Genomic DNA, 14,863 nt, shown 5'->3' on the forward strand with positions numbered 1-14,863 from the left:
CGATCAGTTTGATTGACACCCCCTGCTAGCGGCCGATTGGCTGTGAATGTGCAGAGGCAACATTGCACAAGCATTTCACTAGAAAATGCTTGTGCAATGATAAATACTGATGTGCGGCGGACATGATCTGCTACAGTGGATCATTTCCGCTCGCACTATGATAAATCTGCCCCTAGGAGTGTGCAATTAACAGCAGTGCTATATGGCAGTAGTTTTGCAACAACGTTACACATCAGCAAGATCACTAGATGTCAACACTATTTCCTGACATGTAATGCTCCAGATATGTGCACGCTACCTATCTAGATATCTCTTCAACAAAAAATAACAAGAAAGCAATGCAAATTTGATAATATAAGTAAATTGTAACTTTTTTAAAAATGTTATTCTCTATCTGAATCATGAAAGAAAAATGTTGGGTTTCATGTTCCTTTAAAAAAGGTTTACATCTTCTAATTTATATGAATCCCGCTATTATCGGTATCAGCTATTCATCCATGTACAAAACTATGGTTACAACTCCAACCTTTTATGAGAATTGTGAGTCCACCTTCCCTTCACACACACGGTGCCTCATATGCATCTTTGTATATTTTCATTGGGTCTTGTCTCATCCTTACTTAAAACTGAACATTTTAAAAAAAACTCATTTCTTACCTCCCTTGTGTTGTGAATGACCTTTGCCTCAATATCATACCGTTCCTCATCCACAATGCCAACTTTCTCATGAAGATCTCTGCACAGCTCCTGTCAGGGGAGGTACAACCTGCTGTTAGTGAAGAATCCTCTTCATTTTTAAACAGCCAAGGAGGGACCAAAAAAAATATATAATGGTTTATATTGTCCATTAACTCCATACCTGCAGGGCAGTTAATGTCATCCCATGGGTGTTGGGATTTGGTACTCTCTCATTAAGGTATCTCTGCTTTTCTTCCTGTGTGTTATCGTGATCCTGATCCCAGGCCTCCTTAGCCTTTGCTAGCATCAAACTCTGTATCAGAAGACAAGAAAAAAGGTTAGACATTTTCTTTCCTTGCTAGTTTTACCCACTCCATTCCCATTCATCATCAAAAGTATCTATACCTTGTATTTGCCCTCAGCCCTGCACAGTTACCATTTCCATCTCCTGCTTTTGTGACTTAACAAACTTTACCCTCTCCTTTCTTGACCTCTCTGCATAGGTTTTCAAAACTTGTGCAATGTATGAAATAATGTTTTATAAATGGAAATTATTTTGTGAATTGATTAGCTGTCAGGTTTCTGTGACATACTATTTGTAGTCTCTTCTCCATAACACACTCATAGGGCTCTCATAATTGTTTCTACCTCTGATTTAATCTTTCCTTTCATTTGCTTCTATTCTTGCCCTGCTTGTGGAAAGGGCATGCAAAAATGTACTGATCTGCAAAATTATGATCTGCAAAACTAAGGTTTTGACGCCAATAGCTGGAGGTGCCTAGTACCACCCAGCATCTCCTAGAACCACCACTAATGGGGGTATGTAGTTGACAGAGATTGCAATTTTACTCAAGCAAATGTGAGGTGGGTATGTGGCTGACAGGGGGACTGTAAGAGCCATGGGGTCTGATCTGATTTTGGTACATACAGTATACATTTTTTTTTTTAAAGGGATAGAAAAGTCAAAATTAAACTTGCATGATTCAGATAGAGCATGTTATTTTAAGGCTCATTTAAATTCACTTCTATTTTCAAATATGCTTTGTTATCTTGGTACCCCTTGTTGAAAATGAATACGCACATTTCCTACACTGGTTGGAGCTAGCTGCTGATTGGTGCTTGCACACATTTGTCTCTTGTGATTGGCTAACTAGGTGTGTTTAGCTAGCTGCCAGTAGTGCAGTGCTATCCTTTCCGCAAAGGATAACAAGAGAATGAAGCAAATTAGTTAATAGAAGCAAATTGTAAAGTTGTTTAAAATTGCATGTTCTATCCAAATCATGAAAGAACATTCAGATGTTTCCTGTCCCTTTAAGTCTCAAGGTCATCTCATTTTCAAAATGCTAGACTAGAGGTCTCATACCTCACATTTTGCGCCACTGCATAAAAATCAAAAGAAGAAAGCTCAAATATACACATCTGCAAGTAAGCTTTACTCTATTTATTAAAGGTATTATGTGCAATATATTCTGGGACTCGTAGATATTCATAATAATTGAAATCCTCATAAACGCCCCATATATTGCTAGATTGTCACAGGGTATGAGGGCTGCCCACTGCTCCTTCCACATCTTCCTTCATCAGGGCCAGCCCTGCTCTGTCAACAACACGTCCATACTCTGTCTAACCACACCCATGGCATGTTTAGCCCCTCCCACAATGCAACCATAATCCAGCCCCACCTTTTGTGATTCCGCTTACAAGTCCCTCTCACCGCCCTGTCCTGGAAATCCTCAGTGAAACGCATGGAGGTATATAATTTGCAAAGCAACTTTACAACATACATTTAGTTGAACACCCTCTGCACCATTCTCAGGAGTATGCATTGCCACTTGTTGGAGTGTATGGTATGCTCACTTACTAGCCTGTCAGAAGCTTGCAAGGCTCCAAGGTTTGCACATTCTATGAAGTCATTTTGAATTAAATGTATACTAAAAAAATATTAGCAGTTCTGTGTCTCTAGAATGTCCCTGTCATGATTGCTTCCGTTCATCGCCGTGTCGCCGCGGCTCCCGGAACTTCTCTGTGTGTCTGACGTCATGTTGCTTAGCAACATGACGCTTTCTCTCACACCCCTCTGATGACGGTTACGCTCCTGCCCTTTAAATCACGGCGGGAGATCTGAATCTGGGCCCGTTTGTTTGTTTCCCTGGATTGTGAGTACCATATCAATTTTGTTCTTTTGTGTACCGACTTCTGCCTGCCTGACCAAGCCTCTTGCCTAATCCCTACTTGCTGATATTTGGATATTGACTTCTGCCTGCCTGACCTTGCCTGTAGCTTTTACCCTTTTGCTGATACTTGGATGCCGACTTCTGCTTGCCTGACCTTGTCTTTTGCCTATACCTTTTGCTGATATTTGGATGCCGACTTCTGCCTGCCTGACCTAGCTTGTGCCTTTACCTTTAAACCTTTTCTTTGATAAACAAAACCTGCTTAAAGGGACATTTTACTTTTACAAGCTGCAAAAGAGAACTTTGCCTTACTGTTTGTTATACACCTGCTTAAAAGGGACATTTACTTTTACAAGCTGCAAAAGAGAACTTTGCCTTTCTGTTTGTTATAAACCTGCTTAAAGGGACATTATACTTTTACAAGCTGTACAAGAAACTGTGCTATTCTGTTTGTTCTAAACCTGTTAAAAAGGGGACATTTACTTTTACAAGCTGCAAAAGAGAACTTTGCCTTTCTGTTTGTTATAAACCTGCTTAAAGGGACATTATACTTTTACAAGCTGTACAAGAAACTGTGCTATTCTGTTTGTTCTAAACCTGTTAAAAAGGGGACATTTACTTTTACAAGCTGCAAAAGAGAACTTTGCCTTTCTGTTTGTTATAAACCTGCTTAAAGGGACATTATACTTTTACAAGCTGTACAAGAAACTGTGCTATTCTGTTTGTTCTAAACCTGTTAAAAAGGGGACATTTACTTTTACAAGCTGCAAAAGAGAACTTTGCCTTTCTGTTTGTTATACACCTGCTTAAAAGGAACTTTTACTTTTACAAGCTGCAAAAGAGAACTTTTCCTTTGTTTTACAAGCCTGCTAAAGAGGACCTTTTTCAGAAGCTTCAAGTAAGAGCATTTCCTTTTTGTTCTTTGTACTACTTAAAGGGACGTTTTATCCTTTGTGGCTTTCCTGCATTCTGGAACAATATTCATTTTTGTTATCTTCTAATCTGCTTCCTGAGTGGGTCACGTCCTGGATATTTCTCAGTGTGCTAGCGTGTGCTTTCAATTCACGCTAGCAGTTGGGTTACATCCCGGATTGATTCCAGAGCGGCTGACATTACAAACGGGCCATAAAAATGGACCCCACTGAATTATCTATGGCCGTGGCTCACCAGGGACAGCTCTTGGGTTCTCATGCCACTCACTTGCAGTCTCTGGACACTAAACTTGATCAAATTACTGCTCTATTACAAAATTTGGTTGCTACCGCACCTCCCAATCCTAATCCCAATCCAAATCCGATTGAGGCATTACCTCCTCTGATTCCTAACAATCAGTCTCAGGTACAATTAAGTCCCAGGATACCTCTTCCGGATAAATATGATGGGAATCCTGAAGAATGTAGAGGCTTTCTGAATCAATGCCGTCTTCATTTCCGAAATAGCCCTACTCTCTTTGCTACTGCCTCTTCTAGAATCACGTTTCTTATTTCCTTAATGAAAGGAAAAGCCTTGGCTTGGGTGTCACCTTTGCTAGAAAAGAATGATCCTATACTGTTGGATGTTGATACATTTCTATCTACATTCTCAAACGTATTCGATAAACCTGGAAGGTCATCCGCTGCTGAAGCTACTCTCCTGGATTTACGTCAAGGAAATCAACCAGTCTCTCAATATGCAATTGAGTTCCGCACCCTTGCCTCTGAAACCACTTGGAATCAGGGAGCACTCAGAGCCGCTTTCCGTAAAGGACTTTCTGAGCGTCTCAAGGATGAATTGGTGTATCGTGAACTTCCAGAGTCCTTAGAAGCCTTAATAAATCTCTGCATCAGTCTCGACGCCAGGTTTCGTGAACGCCAACAAGAAAAGGATAGAACACAGAGGACTTCAACTCGAACTCCTTTTCGTTTAGCTCCTCGTTTTTCTAATCCAGTCACTCCAGCCTCTCCTACTACTGATCAGGCTGAACCCATGGAAGTAGGAAGTATAAAATTAACTGAGACTGAACGCTTGAGAAGACGGACTCTTGGCTTATGTCTGTACTGTGGCCTTAAAGGGCATTTATTAAGGGATTGTCCTACTAGGCCAGTAAAAGCCAGGGCTTAACTCTAGTCCAGGGAACTGAGTTAAGCCAAAATAGTGGTCATTCCCTATACAAGAAACTCTTTGTTCCAGTAACTCTTCTAATTGGACATAAGAAGATCTATACCCAAGCTCTAATTGATTCTGGTGCTGGAGGTGTGTTCATTGACTCTACATTTGTTTCTACTCATTCTATACCCTTACTAAAGAAGGAGTATTCCATTTCAGTCTCTACGGTCAGTGGAGATCCTTTGGGTTCTGGATACATTCAGTTTTCTACTCAACCCTTACTCCTCACCGTAGGAATACTTCATTCTGAGACAATTTGTTTCGATGTCATTCCCACTCCGCAATTTCCCATTATCTTGGGATTACCCTGGCTCCAGATTCACAATCCCATTTTTTCTTGGACTTTCGGTGAACTCACTTCCTGGGGATCTACATGCCAGACTAAATGTCTTCAAAAGATTACTAAGTTACCACTCACTATTGCTCTCACAGTTGAAACTCCGGAATCCTTACCTATGCATTACCATGACTTTGTGGATGTCTTCTCCAAAAAAGAAGCTGAACGTCTTCCTCCTCATCGCCCTTTTGATTGTCCCATTGATCTCCTTCCTGGGGCTGCCTATCCTCGAGGCAAGACATATCCACTTTCTAAACCAGAAAACATGGCTCTGGAAGAATATATAAAAGACAATCTGGCTAGAGGATTTATTCGACCCTCCTCTTCCCCTGTAGGGGCTGGTTTCTTTTTTGTGGGAAAAAAGGATGGCGGATTAAGACCCTGTATTGATTATCGTGGATTGAATCAGATTACCATCAAGAACAGTTATCCTCTGCCCCTTATTCCTGAACTTTTTACTTATCTTCAGGGAGCCACCATTTTCACCAAACTCGACCTACGTGGTGCATACAACTTGATCCGTATACGCAAAGGAGATGAGTGGAAGACTGCCTTTAACACTCGATTTGGGCATTATGAATATTTGGTCATGCCCTTCGGGCTATGCAATGCTCCGGCGGTTTTCCAGCATTTTGTAAACGAGATCTTTCGTGATTTTTTGAATATTTTTGTTATCATATACCTGGACGACATCTTAATTTTTTCTCAGAACCACCAAGATCATGTGCACCACGTCAAGAAAGTACTTCAACGTCTAAGAGAATTCCATCTGTTTGCTAAACTGGAGAAATGTTCTTTCCATCAAAAATCCATACCCTTTCTGGGTTATGTAATATCGGCATCTGGATTCGAAATGGACCCTACTAAACTTTCTGCCATTTTGGATTGGCCTAGACCTGATTCTTTGAAGGCTTTACAACGTTTCCTAGGCTTCGCCAATTATTACAGAAAGTTCATCAAGAATTTTGCTACTATTACTTCTCCTCTTACTTCTCTCACAAGAAAAGGACAAAACTGTAAGGTATGGCCGTCTGAGGCTATAGAAGCTTTTGAATCTCTCAAAGAAGCTTTTTCCTCAGCTCCTATCCTTCGTCATCCAAATCCTGAGTTTCAATTTATTCTGGAGGTGGATGCTTCCTCTGTTGCTGCTGGAGCTGTTCTGTCTCAACGAATACCAGAGACTGGAAGGATTCATCCTGTTGCTTTTTTCTCTAAAAAATTCACTCCTTTCGAATTTAACTATGACGTAGGGAATAAAGAGTTGCTTGCCATCAAAATGGCATTGGATGAATGGAGACATTGGCTGGAAGGTACTTCTTTGCCATTTACTATACTTACTGATCATAAGAACCTTCTGTATCTTCAAACAGCCAAACGATTAAATTCCAGGCAAGCACGCTGGTCATTATTCTTCTCTCGGTTTCACTATAATTTGTCTTACATACCTGGTTCAAAAAATATTAAAGCAGACGCACTTTCCAGACAATTTCAAGATACCCCAGTTCCTGAGTCTGGTACCATTCTCCAACCTCATGAAGTCATTGCCCAGTTAACAACTTCTTGGTTACAAGAATTACAGTCCGCTCAAGAGCATCTTCCTTTGTCCTGTAAACCTCCCGATGGTTTACTATTTGTTCCTGAACGCCTTCGTTCCAAGATTTTATTTTGGGCTCATGATAGTCCCCTTTCTGGACATCCTGGCATCAGTATTACCACTCGAAACCTCAAACAACATGTCTGGTGGCCTACACTCTCTCAAGATGTGAAGGATTACGTCTCAGTATGCACACAATGTGCCATGAACAAAACTCCACGCCAACTTCCTTCAGGATTACTCCAACCATTGCCTATACCTCACCAGCCTTGGACTCATGTATCCATGGACTTTATTACCGATCTTCCCTTGTCCACTGGGAACAATACTATCTGGGTGGTGGTCGACAGGTTCACTAAGACGGCTCATTTTGTACCCTTGCCAGGATTACCATCTGCCAAAAGACTCTCTGAACTTTTTATTCTACATATTGTAAGAATCCATGGATTTCCTCTAGATATTGTTTCAGATAGAGGGGTACAATTCGTTTCTCGATTTTGGAGGTCACTTTGTAAACATTTTGGTACTACTATATCTCTCTCTACTTCTCACCACCCACAATCGAATGGTCAGACTGAAAGAGTAAACCAGTGTCTTGAAACATATCTTAGACATTATGTGGATCATTATCACTCTAACTGGACTTCTTACCTTCCTTTGGCTGAATTGGCTCATAATGCCCGGTACAATTCCTCCCTTCAGACTTCTCCTTTTCATGCAGCTTACGGATATCAGCCTAGGACATTCCCTTTGCATACTTCCTCCACAGTGAATCCTGCTTCTGATCTTACAGCCCGAAGATTAACTCGACATTGGCAGAAGATACATCGTATTCTTTCTGTGACTTCTAGACGTTACAAGTTCTTTTCGGATCTTCGACGGAAGAAGGCTCCCAAATATCGCCCTGGTGATAAAGTTTGGATTTCCTCTCGATTTCTTCGCCTGAAACAACCTTCTAACAAATTGGGACCACGATATGTGGGTCCTTTCCGAATACTGGGTCAGGTATGTTCCACTGCTTATCGGGTAGCTTTACCCAAGTCTCTCAAAGTCCATCCGGTATTCCATGTTTCTCTTTTAAAACCTGTGATGATTAACAGGTATTCTAAGCCTTTTTCTAAACCTCCACCGTTATTGGTGCATGGACATCCTGAGTTTGAGATCAGCCATATTCTAGATTCCAAGTGGCGGGGCAAGAAATTGTATTATCTCATTCATTGGAAGGGTTATCCAGTCACGGAACGTTCTTGGGAACCTGCTCATCAAGTAAATGCTCCTATTTTGGTCAAGACCTTCCACAAGACTCATCCTGATAGACCTGGTCCTGTCCCCCGGAGGGGTCCTTGAGGAGGGGGTGCTGTCATGATTGCTTCCGTTCATCGCCGTGTCGCCGCTGCTCCCGGAACTTCTCTGTGTGTCTGACGTCATGTTGCTTAGCAACATGACGCTTTCTCTCACACCCCTCTGATGACGGTTACGCTCCTGCCCTTTAAATCACGGCGGGAGATCTGAATCTGGGCCCGTTTGTTTGTTTCCCTGGATTGTGAGTACCATATCAATTTTGTTCTTTTGTGTACCGACTTCTGCCTGCCTGACCAAGCCTCTTGCCTAATCCCTACTTGCTGATATTTGGATATTGACTTTTGCCTGCCTGACCTTGCCTGTAGCTTTTACCCTTTTGCTGATACTTGGATGCCGACTTCTGCTTGCCTGACCTTGTCTTTTGCCTATACCTTTTGCTGATATTTGGATGCCGACTTCTGCCTGCCTGACCTAGCTTGTGCCTTTACCTTTAAACCTTTTCTTTGATAAACAAAACCTGCTTAAAGGGACATTTTACTTTTACAAGCTGCAAAAGAGAACTTTGCCTTACTGTTTGTTATACACCTGCTTAAAAGGGACATTTACTTTTACAAGCTGCAAAAGAGAACTTTGCCTTTCTGTTTGTTATAAACCTGCTTAAAGGGACATTATACTTTTACAAGCTGTACAAGAAACTGTGCTATTCTGTTTGTTCTAAACCTGTTAAAAAGGGGACATTTACTTTTACAAGCTGCAAAAGAGAACTTTGCCTTTCTGTTTGTTATAAACCTGCTTAAAGGGACATTATACTTTTACAAGCTGTACAAGAAACTGTGCTATTCTGTTTGTTCTAAACCTGTTAAAAAGGGGACATTTACTTTTACAAGCTGCAAAAGAGAACTTTGCCTTTCTGTTTGTTATACACCTGCTTAAAAGGAACTTTTACTTTTACAAGCTGCAAAAGAGAACTTTTCCTTTGTTTTACAAGCCTGCTAAAGAGGACCTTTTTCAGAAGCTTCAAGTAAGAGCATTTCCTTTTTGTTCTTTGTACTACTTAAAGGGACGTTTTATCCTTTGTGGCTTTCCTGCATTCTGGAACAATATTCATTTTTGTTATCTTCTAATCTGCTTCCTGAGTGGGTCACGTCCTGGATATTTCTCAGTGTGCTAGCGTGTGCTTTCAATTCACGCTAGCAGTTGGGTTACATCCCGGATTGATTCCAGAGCGGCTGACAGTCCCCCTTTAATGTTGTACAACTTATGAGCAATGTGTAAAATAAATACTTCTTTATAACATTTTAACATTGGCCAAAAAGAAATAAATCTACAGTATATATAATTTCTTAGTACATTGCTCTTAAGCAAATGTGAGGGTTTAGATAGATGGGGTAGTTTTAGATAGAGTTTTAGGTAGATGGGGAAATGACCCAAAATAACCAAAAATATTCTTAAAGGGTCACTCAAGTCGTAATAAACTTTTATGATTCAGAAAGAGCATGCAATTTAAAGTCACTTTCCAATTTACTTCCATTATCAATTTTTGCAGTCTTTTTATATTCACACTTTCTGGGGAACAAGATCCTACTAAGCATGTGCACAAGCTCACTGGGTATACGTATACTAGTCTGTGATTGGTTGATGTCTGTCACATGATACAGGGTGCCGGAAAAAGGGGAAAAAATAAATTTGTCAGAAAAAAAAATCTAATGCTTATTTGAAATTGAGTAAGTGTTATTGCCTTGTCTTTTTATTTAGTAATTCTACTGAATTGCGTGGTCCTTTAACTGGTTCTTAACAAACTTTGTATGATTACCTTTAAGAGGAGCTTGCGAGAAGCTGATATTTTTGACTTTCTCTGTAATTAGAGGGAAAAAAGTGTTAATTAGGGTGACTTAAAAAAAGAGAAACAGGGTTATATATTATAAAGAGTTCTGTACATAAATTACATAAAGTAAAAAAAAAAATATTAAATATCATAGTTGTCCAACCGATTGCATATGGGGCCAAATCATGAACTTGAGTGATTATCTGGCTTCCACATTCCCAGTCTGTAATAATGTTTGCGTCTGGGAGATATTTTGACATAGGTTTTCTGGTGTTTTCTGATATTTTGACATAGGTTTTCTGGTGTTTTCTGATATTTTGACATAGGTTTTCTGGTGTTTTCTGATATTTTGACATAGGTTTTCAAGCTGTTTATAGGCACCACATATTTGTGTGACATTATTAGTTTGTTTGCCACTGATCTCTCTCTAATCCATTACCTCCCCATTTGCAAAACATACATTGGCCAGACAAATGAATCATCCGTGCATGTTACTTATGAATACAGACAACAGCTTAAGTATTATTCTTGGATCTGTGTATTCTTGGATCTGTGTTTACATGTAGGCTTGTGGCATTTGTACAAGCAATGCCAAATGTCTTACAATAGCATTGTTCATTAGAGTTTTGTTTATATTACTGTACATTTTTGTTTTAAATAAGTATTTTAAAAATGTGTCATCTGCCCCAGTTAAAAAGAAAACAATATAGCTCTTGTTGCAAATGGTTCAACTACCTTATTATATTATGTGAAAAAGAAAGGCAACAACATTGAAATAAAAAATCGTCTGCAAGCAAAAGAAGATAAGTACTTATAAACAGGGCTAAATTTACAATGCACTAAACAAAGGTTAATTAGATATTTTCCTAACGTTTTAATTCACTCAAGCATAGTAATGGTGCCACTAATATACCTTAAAACAGAGCCAAAAACATACAGTTGCTAAAGAATTGGCTAAATATTATAGTGTAGCCCCACAACAAGAGTACAGTACAAATAATGTAAGATGCGATTAAGGGCTACATTACAAGTGGAACGCTAATTTATCTTGCACCCGCAAACGGGCATGAGATAATTAACCAGCCATTACAAGTGGCTGGTTATTGCTACCGCAAGCTCGCTGTAGCAATTAGCGCTTATAAAATTAACCACAGATCAGATCTCTGGTTAATTTTTAAATTTGCCCCAAATGCCCCAGTGTAGTGTATTTTATAAAAAAATACAAATTGTACCATTTTTATTTTTAAATAAAATAACTGCTATTTTGGGGGTAAAGTTGTCGGGGAGGGGAGTGTAATAAAAAAAAAAAACGGCAATGTTCCCAGTATATATATATATATATATATATATATATATATATATATATATATATATATATATATATTTATGTATTTACACATATTAACACATAAATATATATGTACTGTATATAACCATATACAGTATATATATATTTATATTTTCTGCCATCGCTGGGCTACTTACTCCCTTCACTGTGCTTAGGTTCTGATGCCATCTCTGACAGCATCAGAACGAGGCTCCCTTTTGGAGCCCATGGAAGCACACTTTTGTGAGCGCAATGCTTCCTAGCAATGCGAACGCAAGCTTGTGTTCGTATTGCTGTCAATTTGTAATACCAGCTCACATTAGCGTGCACTTGTATTTCTCAGCAGAGCACTAATATCTCTGGTCCTTAGTGTTTTATCACTTGACGTTAAGGAGTCTCTAAGAGACTTTGCCTAAGACAGCAGCCTAATTAGATATTCAGCGCTGTTTAGAGGAGAAGATGAAAGTTAGGAGATAAGGAAATAAAAATGAAAATATGTTCTCACCTCTCTGATGTTGTATTCGCCATTCAGATTACAGAAAGATTTAAAATATAATGTAAAAAAAAAGTAGATGTTAAATTCAAGCACCTCACAAAAATGAACAAATACAATTTAACATATTTTTATGTGAGTGTGTCTAACATTGCAACCCTTTTTACCCCTGTACACAGACTTATATAACACTATGTAACAGGGATATGAAACCCACATTTTATCTTTCATGATTCAAATAGAGCATGCAATTTTAAGCAACCTTCTAATTTACTCCAATTTTCAATTTTTCTTTGTTCTCTTGGCATCTTTATTTGAAAAAGCCAGAATGTAAGTTTATGAGCCAGCCCATTTTTGGTTCAGAACCCTGGGTAGCGCTTTCTGATAGGTGACTTCATTTAGCTTACTTTACTGCTTTTCAAAAAAAAATACCAAGAGAGCAAAGAAAATTGATAATAGGGGTAAATAAGAAAGTTGCTTAAAATTGCCTGCTCTATCTGAATCATGAAAGAAAAAATGTGGATTTCATGTCCTTTTAATTATATATTATTGTTATGTACATGTATTTTGAGCACACCAACCCTTTTGCAACCTATATACTTACGGTTCAGGCATGATGAATATATAGAATGCAGATCACCTAGATAAACTGAGAGAGAAAAATGAAATGTCATGTCATATTTTGACAACTAGGTGTCATAATGTGTTCTGTCACAGTATAACTAAATAGAGTTAACTTTCCTGCACATTAATTTCTCTACCAATGAAAGAGACCCGTCTTTGTAGATTCCCTAAGACTGTATCAACCTCTCCAGTCTTTCTATTAAAATGTTAGTACTTTCCCATACTTCACTAAACTGAAATTATGAGGTAGATGCAATAAATCTGAATCATTCAGTAAAGCATATCTTCCTGAACATGTGACTTGCTGATACTCGAAGATACCTATTGAAAAGAGGCGGAGCCTCCATTTGATATAACAGAGAGGTGGTATTTTAGTTCCTAAGAAAATAATTACTTTTTTTCCTCCACCTCTAAGTCACAATCTTCTCTGCCTGACTCTTTGTTTTTTTGTGCTTTTTTTGTATTCTAAAATGCAAATGCTAGTCTATATTTGTTTAAAACTTTTCTGATTTACAGTACTGTACTATCTTTCTGATAGTGCTATGTCTACAAAAGTATTACACATTATATAAAATTAGCTTTAGCTTACATGTATTAGCCGTTTTATGATATGTAAATATTACCTAAATGACATAAGAAACTGGGCCAGATTACAAGTGGCACGCTAATGAAAGCGCGGGCGCAATAACCAATATCGCTTGACTGCGCTACCATTAGCAAGCAACATTGAAATTACAAGCACATGGTTAACCAGAGAAGGGTTAGCGTGGCTGAATTTCCTTGACCACACTAATTTGCTCTGGTATCACTAGTTGAAATTTATAGTTTGGGCTCAAATGCAAGCCGAAAACTGAGCTAAACTCACTTTGGGTATAGCACAGTTAGTCCAATGTGGTGTTTTCTTTTACAACGTGCCCGATAGAAATTTATGGGGAGAAGTTTATGCACGGTCACAGTATGTAAAGTCCTGACGTCAGCAAGCATCGGTCACACTAACTTTTTTTTTTTTTACTTTCAACTTGCAATATGCACAGTTAGCGCGCAGGCAAAAAGTAATTTAGCGCACCACTTGTAATCTGGAGAAGCTATCCTTAATATATACTTAATGAATACTAGATTATTAATGAATCTAGTAAGGCCAAGAAGGGAAACTTCCACCTCATTATTATCACAGTATACTAATGTGTGTTTAATATGACATCCCCTGACTTAATCAAGGTACCCTGAGGTGATGCTCACTCAAACAAGCCAGAATTTTATAATCTAATGACTTGAGAAAAGGAGTTTGATTTAATTTAATCACCTGTTCTAAGTTAGATACATTATTAACTGTATGAATCATGACCATCTTCATTTTTTATTAAGTGATTATTATTATTATTACTACTACTATTAATAGAATCCTTTGCTTATAGTGAACTAACCTGTTCCACGTCGCCAAACAGGGTGTACAGTAGATAAATGTATAATATTTCTGTACAAAACATACAAATTTAATCTAATTCAATCACAATGATAATCACATAACAATGAAAATCTGTTTATGCATGAATACGGCCCAGTTTTGTGTTTAGCCCTGTTAACAGTTACCCTTTTCCACACACCAAGTGCAGGAACAGAAGCACAAGCAATGATGGATGCACAGGTTAGCAAGTTTATATGTTTAAATGAGTTCTGGTGATGTTACATGTAAAGTACAGAACGTAAAGGGACATGAAACCCAAAAGTTTTCTTTCATGATTTAGGTAGAACATACAATTTTAAAGTTGATTTCTAATATCAAATTTGCTTCTTTCTCTTTGTATCATTTGTATGAAGAAGCATCAATGCACTACTGGTTTCTAACTAAACACATAGGTGAGCCAATGACAATCAGTATATATATATATATACATGCAGCCACCAATCAGCAGCTAGAACCTAGGTTCTTTGCTGCTCCTGAGCTTACCTAGATAAACCTTTCAGCAAAGATAACAAGAGAGGGAAGCAAATTAAATAATAGAAGTAAATTGGAAAGTTGTATAAATTTGTATGTTCTGTCTAAATCATGAAAGAAAAAATGTGGGTTTCAGTTTGCATGACACTACCAGAGAAATGTCAGTCAAATGTACCAATAGTTAATTTTTGATAGGTGACTATACCTACAACCGTAACTTCCCTTCACAAATAATGATTATTGTGAGGATGAAATCCTATGTACCTTCTAGATATAAAATTATAACTATGACAATTAGATAATACCAAGGATGTTAGCGAATGCTACATAGGCATAGATTATGCCTCAGCTATAAACATTGCAAATAATAGCAACAAAAATGTCCATTAAAATCTATGAAGAGTTTTGTTGTTCCTACCATTTGATAC

The 14,863-nt window shown here is 38.4% G+C and overlaps 1 protein-coding gene across 1 annotated transcript in view; it reads right to left on the reverse strand.

Annotated features, from left to right (window-relative positions):
* Positions 1–11,952, reverse strand: part of TNNI1 (troponin I1, slow skeletal type) — a 64,937-nt gene extending 52,985 nt beyond the window's left edge. Inside the window, exons 1-4 of the mRNA XM_053706921.1 lie at positions 11,888–11,952; positions 10,044–10,085; positions 860–991; positions 658–747 (exon numbers count right to left, since the gene is read on the reverse strand). Coding sequence (XP_053562896.1) covers positions 658–747; positions 860–985 — 216 coding nt within the window. The 5' untranslated portion in view covers positions 986–991; positions 10,044–10,085; positions 11,888–11,952. The remainder of the gene's footprint in view (positions 1–657; positions 748–859; positions 992–10,043; positions 10,086–11,887) is intronic.
* Between the last annotated feature and the right edge of the window lie 2,911 nt (positions 11,953–14,863).

The sequence above is a fragment of the Bombina bombina genome, chromosome 3 (assembly GCF_027579735.1).
Source record: "Bombina bombina isolate aBomBom1 chromosome 3, aBomBom1.pri, whole genome shotgun sequence".
In the NCBI taxonomy this organism is placed as follows: Eukaryota; Metazoa; Chordata; class Amphibia; order Anura; family Bombinatoridae; genus Bombina; species Bombina bombina.